At 42.1% G+C, this 16,866-nt stretch overlaps 1 protein-coding gene across 1 annotated transcript in view; it reads left to right on the forward strand.

Annotated features, from left to right (window-relative positions):
• The window catches only part of LOC106583972 (cytosolic phospholipase A2), a 73,494-nt gene that overhangs the window by 37,062 nt on the left and 19,566 nt on the right, over positions 1–16,866 (forward strand). The window contains exons 11-14 of the mRNA XM_014168697.3: positions 2,204–2,341; positions 2,514–2,603; positions 3,447–3,512; positions 13,637–13,882. Coding sequence (XP_014024172.1) covers positions 2,204–2,341; positions 2,514–2,603; positions 3,447–3,512; positions 13,637–13,882 — 540 coding nt within the window. The remainder of the gene's footprint in view (positions 1–2,203; positions 2,342–2,513; positions 2,604–3,446; positions 3,513–13,636; positions 13,883–16,866) is intronic.

The raw sequence follows: 16,866 nt of genomic DNA on the forward strand, positions 1-16,866 counted from the left end.
TGTCTGTGTGGGTGGTCTGTGTGAGTGTGTGTTTGTTCACACAATGGTTACGCAACAATCAATGTTGTCAGTTTGAGTAGACCTGCGTAAGAGGGGGAGGAGAGAGTGATGAGCCCCTGTCATTGCCTTTACCTCACTGATTTACATTCATAATGGTGTGTTAACGTTTGTTTGTGTGTGTATTACTGTAGATCACAAGGTCATTTCAGTAGGAGTTCATGCACCACAGGAGGCTGGTGAGAGGAAGACTGCTCATAATAATGGCTGGGATGGAGTGAATGGAATGGTATCAAACTCAAACTCTGTGTTTGATACCATTCCAATTATTCTGTTCTAGCAATTACAATGAGCCCGTCCTCCCCAATTAACATACCACCAGCCGCCTGTGTCATGCACGTAGTGTGAGTGTGTCCGCAGTATTGGACATGTAGTTGGAATGGAGGATTCAAGTTCTGAAGTGTGTGTATATGTTTGTGTGTGTGTGTGTGTTTGCATCTCTAGTACAATGAATATGTGTATGCCTTTTGCATTATGAGTAATCAAAGATGGTCAGATAATCTCTCCCGCATGAAAATTTCCATTCTCTACATTTCCTTGGAGCATCACTCATTTCACACACACTGATGTGTCATGGTTGGCTGATATTCAAATGTTGCTTTGAGAGAGTCATCCATGAATGTACTGCAGATAACCAGCGCTGGTCATATGCACAGTGGCTAAGTTTGTCCCATTCATTTTAAACAAATTAATAGTGACACGAGTCTAAACAATTTGCAGATCTGAAACAGTCTCTGTTACTGAAGGTAAGGAGGAACTGGAGGTGATGAAGAACAAAGGATTATGCAAACAATGTTATTCCAAAACAGTGAATGATGATATCAACATATTGACCCCAGGCATTCTTGTAGTTTTAGTGCTGTAGTGTGAGAAGGAACGTCAACAATGTGTTAGTGCTGGGAATTGTCAGGGACCTCACGATATTATCAAGATACTTAGGTGCCGATACGATATGTATTGCGATTCTCGCTGATTCTCACAATTCTATATGTATTGCGATTCGATACTGTGAATTTATTGCGATTCGATGTTCCAAACATATTGCTCCCCATATGTCTGCTGCAGAGGGACAAGAGAGCCATGAGAAAACAACATGTTTTGATTAGTCATGGAAATAAAAGTGCTGAAAACAAATTGGCTGCGTATTTAAAAAGAAGATGGAGAACAAGCTATGAAGGAAATAGGGGCAGGTACAGCTAACTAGCTCAAAAATAATATTGCGATATTGTCAAAATGATATATCATCAAAAATAAAATCCCGATATGTAACTGTATAGATTTCTCCCACCATCACTAGTAGGTGTAGTAGTACAATGTGGAAGGGAAATGTTATATAGGTGTCAATGTGGTTGTTGTACGCCCCTAGTCTGATCTAGGATCTTTCTCAAATTTTAGCTTGACTCATAATGACATGACATGTAAAACGGACCTCAAAACAGTCCTTAGGGACAACCTGTCCCCTGTTAGGGTGACTGAGTCCATTACTGTATGCTGAGTCATTGGTACTGTGACCAACATATTTGTAATAATATTCATGCAAATGAATGTTGGTGTTCCAGTGTATTTTATAGATTAGCTGGAATAGAATATTAAATCAGTTAGTCATTTACTTTTTTTTTTACTGTAAATCCCCCACCTTTTATCTCTGGTGTGACAAGGTAATGCTGTCACAACTATTCCAGATTAAGGCTAAAATAACACCACATAATTTACAGTACAGTAGTAACATTATACTCCTTAATCCAGGACCAATGATAGGCTGAAAGGTGATAGTGTATTGTCATTCTGAGGAACTCTGTCAGACGTATAATGTGTGAACAGTGTGTTGTGCCTTACAATTATATGTGTGGGTGTTGTTGTCACTAGAGTCAGGTAGGGTATATACCCCCTGTCACCTGGTTCCAGTAATGGCGGTCATAATGACAGTTGCTTCTGAGCTGCACTGTTACTGTAAACCTGGGCTACCCTTTTTCCATAACAAAAACATACACACATTTACTGCAGGATATACACATTTTCCCAATTACATTGCACTTACAGTGTGCTCCCCTAATTAAAGAGGTGGCTAGTTACATGCACAGATTGATTTTTATCAATGGATATTATTTTATTTAACATTTTATATTTAACATTTTTTGGGGGACAGACTGGGTGGAGTTCAGCCCATATGAGATTGGAATGGCAAAGTACGGAACGTTCATGACCCCTGATCTTTTTGGAAGCAAGTTCTTCATGGGAATCACTGTGAAGCAGTATGAAGAGAACCCACTACATTTCCTTATGGGTAAGAAAATCCAGAAATATACACACGCATACATACACAAACAACAGAATATTGCTGGCACTTCAGCATAGGACTTCCTGAAGAGATTCCTCACATAAGCTATCATCAAACATGATATTCATAAGTCATCACATGATATTGATGTTGATCTAGTGGGTTTATCTCTCTCCAGGGGTTTGGGGGAGTGCCTTCTCCATCCTCTTCAACAGAGTGCTGGGTGTCAAAGACACTGTCGGGGGGAGCACCATGGAGGAAGAGCTCGGTAAGAAACCACACACACTTTTCTTATAACCCCAATCCTAACTCTGACCTCTGGTCTTACCCCTGACCCAAATGAAGTCATGCACCCTGTACAGATAAAGTACCACATCGTGGTCTCCCCCACAGTTAGTACAGCACATACACTTGTCTTGTATCTACTCACAGTGAAGCTCATACATTGCAGCTTATAGACCTGAAGACAATGACTGTGCTTAGCCGAAAGGCTTAGTTCCTATGTGTTGTGTTAGCCCATAGTCCCAATCCAATGTGTTGGATCTGCTCTGCGCAACACAAGCCAACTGCATCTCCCATTGTAGTCTGCTTTCTTTATTACGTACGGTACGCCTGACTCTTTGTGTGAACGCAGATTTATGTGACATGCTAGTACCTGATGCCAGCTCACAGATGTGTGTGTGATTTCCCTTCGGTCAAAACAAAGATAATGTTCAGCTTCCTGTTATTATTTATAACTGCTTTTTAAGTTTGTTTTATGGGCTGTTGGTGTTTGATTTGACCTTTTAGCACACCAACACACATCTACAATAGAATACATACAGTACCTGCTTGCAGATGTAGTGAGTGCACATGTGCACTCACTGCATCTGCAAGCAGGTACACCTACACCCATTCCAATAATTCACTGGTTTATGTTAAATGCCAATTGTTTTATTGTGTTTGCTATGTAAGCCATTGTTGCAAATGAGTTTATAAAAAGGTAGTGCCTAAACAATTGAAAGTTAATTGGACAGCCTAATATAAGTGATACATGTCATGCTATGATAACCTCTGACTTGGATATGAGTGAAAGTGTGATTAAAGAAGATGTCCTTGTCTTTTCCTGCAGAACAGTTAAAGCCTCAACACATTGTGGGGGAGGACAGTCTAGATAATGACGAGAGGCCTTGGAAAGGTGAGAACTGCAATATCCGTGATGCATAATGATTCATACGAAATACACAGAAACCTGAATAAGTGTGTGGTCTACATTTATTTTAACACATTCAAACTGTTCAGGGGAAGTCACCGCCTTGATGCTGCATTGATGGAGCAGTGACTGTCTGATGAGGAACAGGCTGTCTCGACATAGTGAGCTAGGTTATAGGCCTACATCATGGGCTGATAGAAGCAGTCTACCATCTTCAGAACTGGATAATAATTGCTTTATTTGCCTCATAAAATAGAAAATAAATAATATTGTTTGTTCTATCGCTCATAAAGCTGTGATTGACAATAGCACATGCTTAGGCTATAGACTTTCATTCTTGTTATTTTTGAAAGCCACAACAGGCTAGAATACCTTTTAGTTTTTAGGCTAGAGAGAAGGGAATATAGGCTACATTTCTTTAAATGGCTTGACACTAGATAGTTAAGGAGTGTCCATTATAAAACAAAATTACGTTTAGGCTATTGCCTAATGCCCATGCATCTGACAGAGAGAGAAACAATAGGCTATTTTCTGACTGGACATTGCGTGCTGCTTTGGTGGAATTCTCTGCTCTGTCTGGCCTACAGTCCTCTCTTGCAATTCCTCTCTTTCTATATTCCTCTCGTTCTATATAGTTGGCTATATAGTTAAAATAGGCTAAACCATTGTCTGTCACATCACAATGTTGTGACCATCAGCGATGGCAGTCAATTATCGACGATGCTATGGTAATATCGCCCAACCCTAGTCGTGCATGTAGGGAAGAACCGGGACGAAAGTAACACTTTTTGTTTTTTCCATGTGCAAGTAGGGGAAAACCGTGATGAAATTAACACTTTATTTTTTTTCCTAATCACTCAAAGATCGATAGAACTAGAGAGACCGTCTTTCATGACAAACAACTTATATACACTGAGTGTAAAAAAAACATTTAAGGACATCTTCCTAATATCGAGTTGCACCCCCCCTCCCCCTTTGTGCCCTCAGAACAGCCTCAATTCGTCAAAGCAAGATGTCAAAAGCGTTCCACGGGGATGCTGGCCCAATGCTTTCCACAGTTGTCAATTTGGTTGGATGTCCTTTGGGTGGTGGCATATTCTTGATACACAAGGGAAACTGTTGAGTGTGAAAAACCCAGCAGCATTGCAGTTCTTGACACAAACCGGTGCGCCTGGCGCCTACTACCATACCCCGTTCAAAGGCACTTAAATATTTTGCCTTGCCTATTCACCCTCTCAATGGTAAACATACCCAATCCATGTCTCAATTGTCTCATGGCTTAAAAATCCTTATTTAATCTGTCTCCTCCCCTTCATCTACACTGATTAAAGTGGATTTAACCTCGATGGGATCGGTGTCCCTAAACCGGGACGGTTGTTGCTCAATGTATGATAATGTGACTAGAAAACGTTGTATACAACAGCCAACTTTCCGGCACATAGACGTCTTATATGGGCTGAAAGCTTACATTCTTGTTAATCTAACTGCAGTGTCCAATTTACAGTAGCTATTACAGAAAACAAATACATGCTATTGTTTGAGGATCGTGCACAACAACAAACACTTTTATCATGGCAACTAGTTTGATATATTAACCTCTGAAGGTAAATAATGTACTTTAAGTAATCTTGCTCTGATTTGTCATCCTGAGGGTCCCAGAGATAAAATACAGGGTCGTTTTTTTGGGAAAAAAGCCATTTCTATATTCAAATGTAGGAACCCATCTAGATGTGTGAAGGTTATGTAGGGAAGCTAATGATCCATTTTGTATGACATTCCTGGGAGTGTGTAAAATTCTTCAAAGTAGCCACCCTTTGCCTTGATGACAGCTTTGCACACCCTTGTTATTCTCTACCAGCTCACCTGGAATGATCTTCCAACAGTCTTGAAGGAGTTCCCACATATGCTGAGCACTTGATGGCTGCTTTTCCTTTATTCTGCAGTCCAACTCATCCCAAATCATCTCAATTGGGTTGAGGTTAGGCGATTGTTGAGGCCAGGTCATCTGATGCAGCACTGTCACTCTCCTTCTTGGTCAAATAGCCCTTGCACAGACTGGAGGTGTGTTTTTGATCATTGTCCTGTTGAAAAACAAATGATAGTCCCACTAAGCGCATACCAGATGGTATGGCATATTGCTGCAGAATGCTGTGGTAGCCATGCTAGGTTAAGTGTGCCTTGAATTCTAAATAAATCACAGACAGTGTCACCAGCAAAGCACCCCCACACCATCACACCTCCTCCTCCATGCTTCACGGTGGGAACCACACATGCGTAGATCATCCATTCACCTACTCTGCGTCTCACAAAGACACGGCGGTTGGAACCAAAAATCGCTCATTTGGACTCATCAGACCAGAGGACAGATTTCCACCGGTCTAATGTCCATTGCTCGGGTTTCTTGCCCCAAGCAAGTCTCTTCTTATTGGTGTCTTTTAGTAGTGGTTTCTTTGCAGCTATTTGACCATGAAGGCCTGATTCACGCAATATCCTCTGAACTGTTAATGTTGAGATGTGTCTGTTACTTGAACTCTGACGCATTTATTTGGCCTGCAATCTGAGGTGCAGTTAACTCTAATGAACTTATCCTCTGCAGGAGAGGTAACTCTTGGTCTTACTTTCCTGTGGCGGTCCTCATGAGAGCCATTTTCATCATAGCGCTTTATGATTTTTGCGACTGCACTTGAAGAAACTTTCAAAGCTCTTGAAATGTTGTGTGACCTTAGTCCATCATTACTTTAAGACAATCATTTCTCTTTGCTTATTTGAGCTGTTCTTGCCATAATATGGACTTGGTCTGTTACCAAATAGTGCTATCTTCTGTATACCACCCCTACCTTGTCACAACCGATTGGCTCAAACGCATTAAGAAATTCCACAAATTAACTTTTAACAAGGCACACCTGTTAATTGAAATGCATTCCAGTTGACTACCTCATGGTTGAGAGAATGCCAAGAGTGTACATAGCTGTCATCAAGGCAAAGGGTGGCTACTTTGAAGAATCTAAAATATATTTGTTTAACACTTTTTTGGTTACTACATGATTCCATATGTGTTATTTCATAGTGTTGATGTCTTCAGTTTTCCACAGTGTAGAAATGTTTCTAAAATAAAGAACCCTTGACTGAGTAGGTGTGTCCAAACTTTTGACTGGTAAGGTATATACTGAACAAAAATATAAACGCAACATGTGACATGAGCTGAAATAAAAGATCCCAGTAATTTTCCATCTGCAGAAAAAGCGTATTTTTGTGCACAAATTTGTTTACATCCCTGTTACTGAGCATTTCTCCTTTGCCAAGAAAATACATCCACCTGACAGGTGTGGCGTATCAAGAAGCGGATTAAACAGCATGATCATTACACAGCTGCACCTTGTGCTGGGCACAATTAACGTCCACTCTAAAATGTGACATTTTGTCACAACACAATGCCACAGATTCCTCAAGTTTTGAGGGAGCGTTCAATTGGCATGCTGACTGCAGCAATGTCCACCAGAGCTGTTGGCAGAGAATTTTATATTAATTTCTCTACCATAAGCCGCCTCCAACGTCGTTTTAGGAATTTGGCAGTACGTCCAACCGGCCTCAACTACAAACCACATGTAATCACGTTAGCCCAGGACCTACACATTGAGCTTCTTCACCTGCGGGACAGTCTGAGACCAGCCACCTGGACAGCTGATAAAACTGAGGAGTATTTCTGTCTGTAATAAAGTCCTGTTGCGGGGAAAAACTCATTCTGATTGACTGGGCCTGGCTCCCCTGGCTCCCATTGTAAAAATTGTTGCATGTTCCGTTTATATTTTTGTTCAGTATATTTTTAACCACTAAACTGTCGCTAAAGGATTATGTGAGAAGCTTGAAGTCAATTGATTAAGACATAATTCTGTCATATCATTTTCAAACATTCAGTCACTTGTTGATATTTTGCTAACATTATAAAATCAATATAAACTAGATGAGACAATGGCCTGTGCTTAAATTATTTATTTTTTCCCCCCAGGTCATCAGTTAACATTGTGTTACATTTGGCCCACCCGTCTCTCCTGTAACTTCTCCCAGGCTAACACCCAAGACTAGCTAGCATGATACTTGAAACCTATCCTGTCTCATTAGATGGCTTAAGAAAATGACATATGTTTGGAATCTTAAACAACATAACTGTACAACCGAAAAACACTTCTGGGAATGTTTTTTTACTTACATTGCTCTAAACCTCTTTTTGTTGATAACTCGGTGAAGCATGGTCGAACTGGGCTGTGTTTTGTTGTTGTTGGTAGCTCCTCCTCCGCATTAGGAACATGCTGACTCCTCTACATCATTCAAGCTTCTGTCTTATCTGAGAAAAGGGTTGTGTTACTTTCGTCCCGGCTCTCCCCTTGCCTTGTAGTATCAGACAATATACCTACTATACAGTACAGTGCATTCAGAAATTATTCAGACCCCTTCCCGTTTTCCACATTTTGTTACTTTACAGCGTTATTCTAAAATTGATTAAATTAAAAATGTTCCTCATTAATCTACACAAATTACCCCATAATGACAAAATGAAAACAGGTTTTTAGAAATGTTTGGAAAAAACATGAATACTTAATTAACATAACTATTCAGACCCTTTGCTATGAGACTCGATATTAAGCTCAGGTGAATCCTGTTTCCATTGATCATCCTTGAGATGTTTCTACAACTTGATTGGAGTCCACCTGTGGTAAATTCAATTGATTGGACATGATTTGGAAAGGCGCACACCTGTCTATATACGGTCCCACAGTTGACAGTGCATGTCAGATTAAAAACCAAGCCATGAGGTCGAAGGAATTGTCCGGAGAGCTCCGAGACAGGATTGTGTCGAGGCATAGATCTGTGGAAGGGTGTCAAAGCATTTATGTGGCTTTGTAGATCTCCAAGAACACAGTGTCCTCCATCATTCTTAAATTTAAGAAGTTTGGAACCACCGAGCTGTCCGCCCCGGCCAAACAGAGAAATCAGGGGAGAAGGGCCTTGGTCAGGGAGGTGACCAAGAACCCGATGATCCCCCTGACAGAGCTTCAGAGGTCCTCTGTGGAGATGGGAGAACCTTCCAGAAGGGCAACCATCCACTCCAGCAGCACTCCAATCAAATCAAACTATTTGTCACATGCGCTGAAAACAACACGTCCACCTTACGGTGAAATACTTACTTACAAGCCGTTAACCAACAATGCAGTTCAAGAGAGAGTTAAGAAAATATTTACCAAATCAACTAAAATAAAAAGTAACATAATAAACAATAATGAGGCTATATACAGGGGGTACCAGTACCGAGTCAATGTGTGTGGGTACCGGTTAGTCGAGGTAATTCTGTTAATGTAGGTAGGGGTAAAGTGACTATGCATAGATAATAAACAGTGAGTATTAGTAGTGTAAAAACAAATGGGGGGAGGGTGGTGTCAATGTAAATAGTCTGGGTGGCCATTTGATTAATTGTTCAGCATTCTTATGGGTTGGGGTAGAAGCTGATAAGGAGGCCAATTTTTTGGGGGGGCCCGAGTGTGGCAGATGTGTTGTTGCCTACACTTATCACCTGGGGGCGGCCCGTCAGGAAGTCCAGGATCCAGTTTCAGAGGGAGGTGTTTTAGTCCCAGGGTCCTTAGCTTAGTGATGAGCTTTGTGTATACTGTGGTGTTGAACTCTGAGCTGTAGTCAATTAACAACATTCTCACACAGGTGTTCCTTTTGTCCATGTGGGAAAGGGCAGTGTGGAGTGCGATTGAGATTGCATCATCTGTGGATATGTTGGGGCGGTATGCGAATTGGAGTGGGTCTAGGGTATCCGGGATGATGCTGTTGATGTGAGCCGTGACCAGCCTTTCAAAGCACTTCATGGCTACCGACGTGAGTGCTATGGGGCGATAATCATTTAGGCAGGTCACCTTCGCTTCTTTAGGCACAGGGACTATGGCGGTCTGTTTGAAATATGTAGGTATTACACACTCGGTCAGGGAGAGGTTGAAAATGTCAGTGTCTGGATTAGTGTCCCGCTCCTTGAAAACAGAAGCTTGAGCTTTTAGCTCAATGTAGAAGCTGTTAAGGAGACTTTTGGTCCTAAAGTTGGCACTCCGGTACCGCTTGCCGTGCGGTGGCAGAGAGAACAGTCTATGACTTGGGTGACTGGAATCTTTGACAATTTTTGGGGCTTTCCTCTGACACCACCTAGTGTATATAGGTCCTGGATGGCAGGAAGCTTGGCCCCAGTGAAGTACTAAGCTGTACGCACTACCCTCTTTAGCACCTTACGTCAGATGCCAAGCAGTTGCCATATCAGGCAGTGATGCAACCGGTCAGGATTCTCTTGATGGTGCAGCTGTAGAACTTTGAGGATCTGGGGACCCATGCCAAATATTTTGTCTCCTGAGAAGGAAAATGTGTTGTGCCCTCTTCATGACTGTCTTGGTGTGTTTGGACCATGATAGTTTGTTGGTGATGTGGACACCAAGGAACTTTCAACCCGCTCCACTACAGCCCTGTCGCTGTTAATGGGGGCCTGTTCTTTCGGCCTGCCTTTTCCTGTAGTCCACGACCAGCTCCTTTGTCTTGCTCACATTGAGGGAGATGTTGTTGTCCTGGCACCACACTGCCAGTTCTCTGACGACCTCCCTATAGGCTGTCTCATCGTTGTCGGTAATCAGGCTTACCACTGTTGAGTTGTCAGTAAATTTAATGATGATGTTGGAGTCATGTTTGGCCACGCAGTCCTGGGTGAACAGGGAGTACAGGAGGGGCCTTAGCACGCACCCCTGAGGCGCCCCAGTGTTGAGGATCAGCGTGGCAGAAGTGTTGTTGCCTATCCTTACCACCTGGGAGGGGCCCGTCATGAAGTCCAGGATCCAGTTGCAGGGGAGGTGTTTAGTCCCAGGGTCCTTAGCTTAGTGATGAGCTTTGTGGACACTATGGTGTTGAACGCTGAGCTGTAGTCAATGAACAGCATTCTCACATAAGTGTTCCATTTGTCCATGTGGGAAAGGGCAGTGTGGAGTACGATTGAGATTGTTCTGCTGGAAACATGTAGGTATTACACACTCAGTCAGGGGGAGGTTGAAAATGTCAATGAAGACACATGACAGTTGGTCTGCTCATGCTTCGAGTACTCGTCCTGGTAATCCATCTGGTCCCGCGGCTTTGTGAATGTTGACTTGTTTAAAGGTCTTCCTCACATCGGCTACCGAGAGCGTTGTCATCCGGAACAGCTGGTGCTCTCATCCATGCTTCAGTGTTGCTTGCCACGAAGCGAGCATAAGTTATTTAGCTCGTCTAGTGGGCTTGTGTCACTGGGCAGCTAATGGCTGGGTTTCCCTTTGTAGTCCGTAATAGTTTTCAAGCCCTGCCACATCTGACGACCGTCAGAGCCGGTGTAGTAGGATTCAATCTTCATCCTGTATTGATGCTTTGCCTGTTTGATGGTTCGACTGAGGGTGTAGCAGAATTTCTTATAAGTGTCTGGATTAGTGTCCCGCTCCTTGAAAGCAGCAGCTCGAGCCTTTAGCTTGATGCGGATGTTGCCTGTAATCCATGGCTTCTGGTTGGAATATGTACGTACGGTCACTGTGGGGACGACAGTGTCATGACTTGCCCTGTTGGGTGAGGATTATAGGTGCCAAAATCCCCCCATACCCCTCTCTCGCTCTCTCTCCCCCACCAGTTTTATGACCGGTCGTAAAAACTCTGCTTTTTGGCTCTGCCATATTGAGAGTGGAATGTGTGACTGTGGAATACAGAGAGACTTGGCCAAACTTTAACATTAAAAGGTTCAATAATGAAACAATATTTCTGTATTCCAACCAGTTGGAAGGGTCCATGGGCACGTAAAGAACAATCCTGTTGAATTTGTTAATAATTGCAATGTAACTAAGGACAGTCGAACAACATAACTCTATCTCTGAATGTGTATAATTCTCAGTGATCAGATTCACATCCAATGTGATATGATTAAACTATTTGTGAGAAGACGTAATGTGATCTAAATGAGAGAATTGTTTTTCATATGAAGTCTTAACCAAGTCAGTGGCCACACCCACGTGAGCACAGACATTACGACAAAAGAATGTAACGCCCCTGTTTCCACGAGTGCTTAAATAAATGTACATTTAGTCAAGAAAATGCAGGGACGGGAGTCCCCACGTTGAAATGGCTACTACTCTATAGACCAGAGAGCTTGGAGCTGTAGCTACATGTTGAAATGGTTGGCAATTTAAATAGAGACCAAGCAGGCGGATGGTGTGAACCGGAAGTCACGAATGGTTAAGAAATCTACAAAACTAAACACTACATTTACATATTTTACATTTTAGTCATTTAGCAGACGCTCTTATCCAGAGCGACTTACAGTATTGAATGCATACATTTAATACATTTTTTCCTCCGTACTGGTCCCCCCGTGGGAATCGAACCCACAACCCTCACAGTCTGCAACTGTATATGTAAAATGGTCTAGGAAACTTGAACGAAGAAGAGAGAGAAGAACGATCTCCTTTCACCACTATAGATACCTCTAAAGTATCTATTCTAGTAACCTCGACCAATAACCACCGGGTGGTACTTGTGAAAGATCCATTCTAAAGTACATTTCCTTATCAAACGACTAATATATTACAGTTTTTAATGTCCCGTTGGTAGGATAGTCTTGACCATATATCATCCATTTAGTTTTCCAATGATTGCACAATGGCCAAGAAAACAGATGATAGTGGAAGTTTACTCAAGCGCCTACGAACTCTCAGAATGAAGCCTGACCTCCGCCCCCCTTTTCTCTGTCTTTTCTTCCCGCAAATGGCGGGGATTTGGGCCCATTCCCGAGAAAGCAGTATATCCTTCACGTCGGACTCGTTAAAGAAAAATTCTTTGTCCAGTTCGAGGTGAATAATCGCTGTTCTGATGTCCAGGAGTTATTTTCGGTCATAGGAGACGACAGCAGCAACATTATGTACAAAATAAGTGAAAAAATGTGTTACAAACAACATGCCATTAACTCCCCTCCGGTGCCATTAACTCACTTAACTAATCAGTCCTTTATGGTAGTGGCCAGACCGAAGCCACTCCTCAGTAAAAGGCACATGACAGTTTGCCAAAAGGCATCTAAAGGACTCTCAGACCATGAGAAACAAGATTCTCTGGTCTGATGAAACAAAGATTGAACCTTTGGCCTGAATGCCAAGCATCACGGCTGGGGGAAACATGGCACCATCCCTACAGTGAAGCATGGTGGTGGCAGCATCATGCTGTGGGGATATTCTTCAGCGGCACGGACTGGGAGTTTAGTCAGGGTTGAGGGAAAGATGAACGGAGTAAAGTACAGGGAGATCCTTGATGAAAATCTGCTCCAGAGCGCTCAGGACCTGAGACTTTGGAGAAGGTTCACCTTCCAACAGAACAATGATCCTAAGCACACAGCCAAGACAACGCAGGAGTGGCTTCAGGACAAGTTTCTGATTGTCCTTGAGTGGCCCAGCCAGACTTGAACCAGATCGAACATCTCTGGAGAGACCTGAGAATATCTATGCAGTGACGCTCCCCATCCAGCCTGACAGAGCTTGAGGATCTGCAGAGAAGAATGGGAGAAATTCCCCAAATCCAGGTGTGCCAAGCTTGTAGCGTCATACCCAAGAAGACTTGAGGCGGTGCTTCAACAAAGTAATGAGTAAAGGGTCTGAATACTTATGAAAATGTGATAGTTCAGTTTTTATTTTTAATACATTTCCAAACATAAAAAAAAACCTGGTTTTGCTTTGTCATTATGGGGTATTGTGTGTAGATTGATTAGGAAAAAATACAATTGAATCAATTATAGAATACGGCTGTAATTTCACAATCTGGAAAAAGTGAAGGGGTCTGATACTTTCCGAATGCACTGTATATAATATTTTTATACCTGGGCGTGTAGACTAAACGATTGATCAATTAAACTGTGACCCTCGGAACTGTGCACTTCAGATCAAGGCCTATCAAGCACCTCTAGCCACCAAATGCATACTGTAAGCCTACTGTACATCCCATGTGGCCTCTCTTTATCAACATTGTCCCCTTTTCTCTTCCTTGCCTCCCTTCTTTTTCTCCATCTCTCCCCTCTCCAGGAGGCAAGGAGAACCCAGAGGCGGAAGATGAGTACGGCACCGCCCAGAACAGCTGGGTCCAGCGAATGATCACCTCCCTCTTCAGCGGCGACTCCTTGTTCAACACGAGAGAGGGGCGGGCAGGGAAGGTCCATAACTTCATGCTAGGCCTCAACCTCAACACCAACATGCCCTTCTCTACCTTCGGAGACTTTATGTACCAGAACTCCTGCGCCTCCTTCGAGGATGAGGTTGATGCTGTCACAGGTCAGATGTCAAATCTGGAGATCTAGGAGTTCTAGATGTAACACATTCCAGATATGACAGGTCTATGACCGTTGTTAGATTCTAGTTAAAGCAAATCAAATCAAAGTTTATTTGTCAGGTGCACAGTACAGTGAAATGCTTACTTGCTAACTCTCCTCAACAATGCATTACATGATCAATATCCATCAAGAATCAAATGCAAAAGTAAAAAAAATAACAAGTAGTAATAAAAAGTCAGATCCTCTGTGATGTGCACGCTGTGGAACTTGAAGCTTTTGACCCTCTCCACTGCAGCAAAGGTTCCCAAAATGTTTCACTCGGGGACCCCCTTCCAGTATTGGGGAACATTCCGTGCCCGTGTGCATGCGCCACATCTATTTCTATGGGCACAAGCACTGTTCATAACAAAAACTGTTCACACCGATCTTGTTGGTGGAGAGAATTGTGCAGGTTTAAAGCTTATTTCCTGCAATTCTGCACATTTTGTCATAGGGTTGTTAGGTTCTAATTCTCAGAGTAAAAAACTGAACGGACACTATGAAAGCTTAACCAAGTTTATTCTTCCTAGACGATCAATACAGCTGCATTAGACAAAACATGTTACCACCAACACAAGTGTATATATACTCCAATTTAGATGCACTCCTCCTTCTCTCCAACCCTGACATCTGTTATGGTTCGACAGGAAGATGAAGTGATGGGGTAATAAACTGTTCCTCCTCCCTTAATTAAGGTGACCTGACCTCAACCCCCATGATGCCTAATCCAAAGCTCTCCACCCTTATCACCTATAGCCCTCCCTTAACCAATCTAGGGTACGTGGGACCACCTGGCCAACATCCAGTGAAAGTGCAGGGCGCCAAATTCAAACTACAGAATTGTAAATATTTAACATTCTTGAAAATACACATGCAATATGTCAAATTAAAGCTTGACTTCTTGTTAATCCAGCAACAGTGTCAGATTTTAAAAAGGCTTTACGACGAAAGCAAACCATGCGATTATCTGAGGACAGCACCCCATCAAACAAACACAGACAATCATATTTCATCCCGCCAGGTGCGACACAAAACTCAGAAATAACAATATAATTCATGCCTTACCTTTGAAGAGCTTCTTCTGTTGGCACTCCAATATGTCCCATAAACATCACAAATGGTCCTTTTGTTTGATTAATTCCGTCGTTATATATCCAAAATGTCCATTTATTTGGCGCAATTGATCCAGAAAAACACCAGTTCGAACTCGCGCAACATGACTACAAAATATCTAATAAGTTACCTGTAATCTTTGTCCAAACATTTCAAACAACTTTCCTAATACAACTTTAGGTATTTTTAACGTAAATAATCGATCAAATTTAAGACGGGATAAACTGCGTTCAATACCGGACGAAAACAAAGTGGAGCATGCTTTCAGGTCACGCGCCAGTAACAAACAGTACACTTCACTCGACCCTCGTTCTGAACTGCCCTACTTCTTCATTACACAAAGGAAAAACATCAACCAATTTCTAAAGACTGTTGACATCCAGTGGAAGCGATAGGAACTGCAAGAAAGTGCCTTAGAAATCTAGATCCCCATAGAAAACCCATTTTGAAAAGAGTGACCTAAAAAAGAAAAGAAATCCTGCATGGTTTGTCCTCGGGGTTTCGCCTGCCAAATAAGTTCTGTTGTACTCACAGATATCATTCAAACTGTTTTAGAAACTTCAGTGTGTTTTCTATCCAAATCTACTAATAATATGCATATACTAGCTTCTGGGCCTGAGTAGCAGGCAGTTTACTTTGGGCACGCTTTTCATCCGGAAGTGAAAATACCGCCCCCTACCCTAGAGAGGTTAACTGCTTCCCCTCTACCGAGCACATTACAAAGCCATCTGTCTCCTACAGATAACCATTTAATTTCTGATGTAAAAAGCAGTCTCTATCACTCCTCAGATACTATAGTATTACTCCTGATGTATCATGTCTCTAGGGTAACAATGTACCAACTTTAACCAGAATCTAACAGTACCCCGTTTTGAACATTTAACTCCATACTGTTCAACATTACATAAACTTGGAAATTACTTCTAAATCATTCCCTCCTCTGGAAAAAATAGCACTCTTATGTTCCACGAAACCTAAAAACATATTGACTCAAAAAGGAAAGAGGAAAAAAAGTACATGTTTAATAATTTCACACCACCCTTGATGTGACTAAAACTGGAGAAAGAACCGTCCATCCTTTACATTCTATAGCCATGTTATGCTGGTCTCCATGCCCCATCCTTCATTTTCATTCTTGGGTGTTATCGCAAAACACAGACTATGAGCCTTGTATGCAATTAATTGTACTGTATCATCCAGCAATCTCTATGTATCGATGCGATTTAACATAAAAATTCTGATTTGACATGGTAAAACAAAAGAGAACAAAAAAAACCTTCATGGTTGACCCAAGCTATCATTCAGTGAGTTCACTTATAACCTCCCTGTCGGAGGATACTGGAATAAGGTTTCTAGAACCTCTCTAGGGCACATACATTTGAGCAGTGCCCCCACCCCTCACTGTTTTATAGCAACTCTGTCGCTGTATCCGAATCATGAATACAACATTTATAAATGATCCAACCCAAATTTATAATGACAGTCCTTAGTGTGTACTTTGTGTCTATGACTCGAATTCAAGCCTCTCAACTTAGCACACATCATCCCGGTTAGAATGTACATTTATAAACAGAACTTCTCATTACAGCCCCCCCTTTGTCCCTGTTTGGCCTGGTAATGTAAGATCAGTATCTCAATGCATACTTAGTCTAAATTGTTCGCTATGTGTAGACCAACCCCCCTCCCCCCTCTACCGGCACTTATCATTCTAGCGTGTCTTCTTCAGATAGCGTTTACAGTTCATCTTCCCAACGGCACATGTAACTCCTGCCTGTCACATTAGATTGGCCCTTGATAATGTCCCGATTTTAATATCCTAATATATACATCCGT

The sequence above is a fragment of the Salmo salar genome, chromosome 23 (genome assembly GCF_965601325.2).
Source record: "Salmo salar chromosome 23, fSalSal1, whole genome shotgun sequence".
Taxonomy (NCBI): Eukaryota; Metazoa; Chordata; class Actinopteri; order Salmoniformes; family Salmonidae; genus Salmo; species Salmo salar.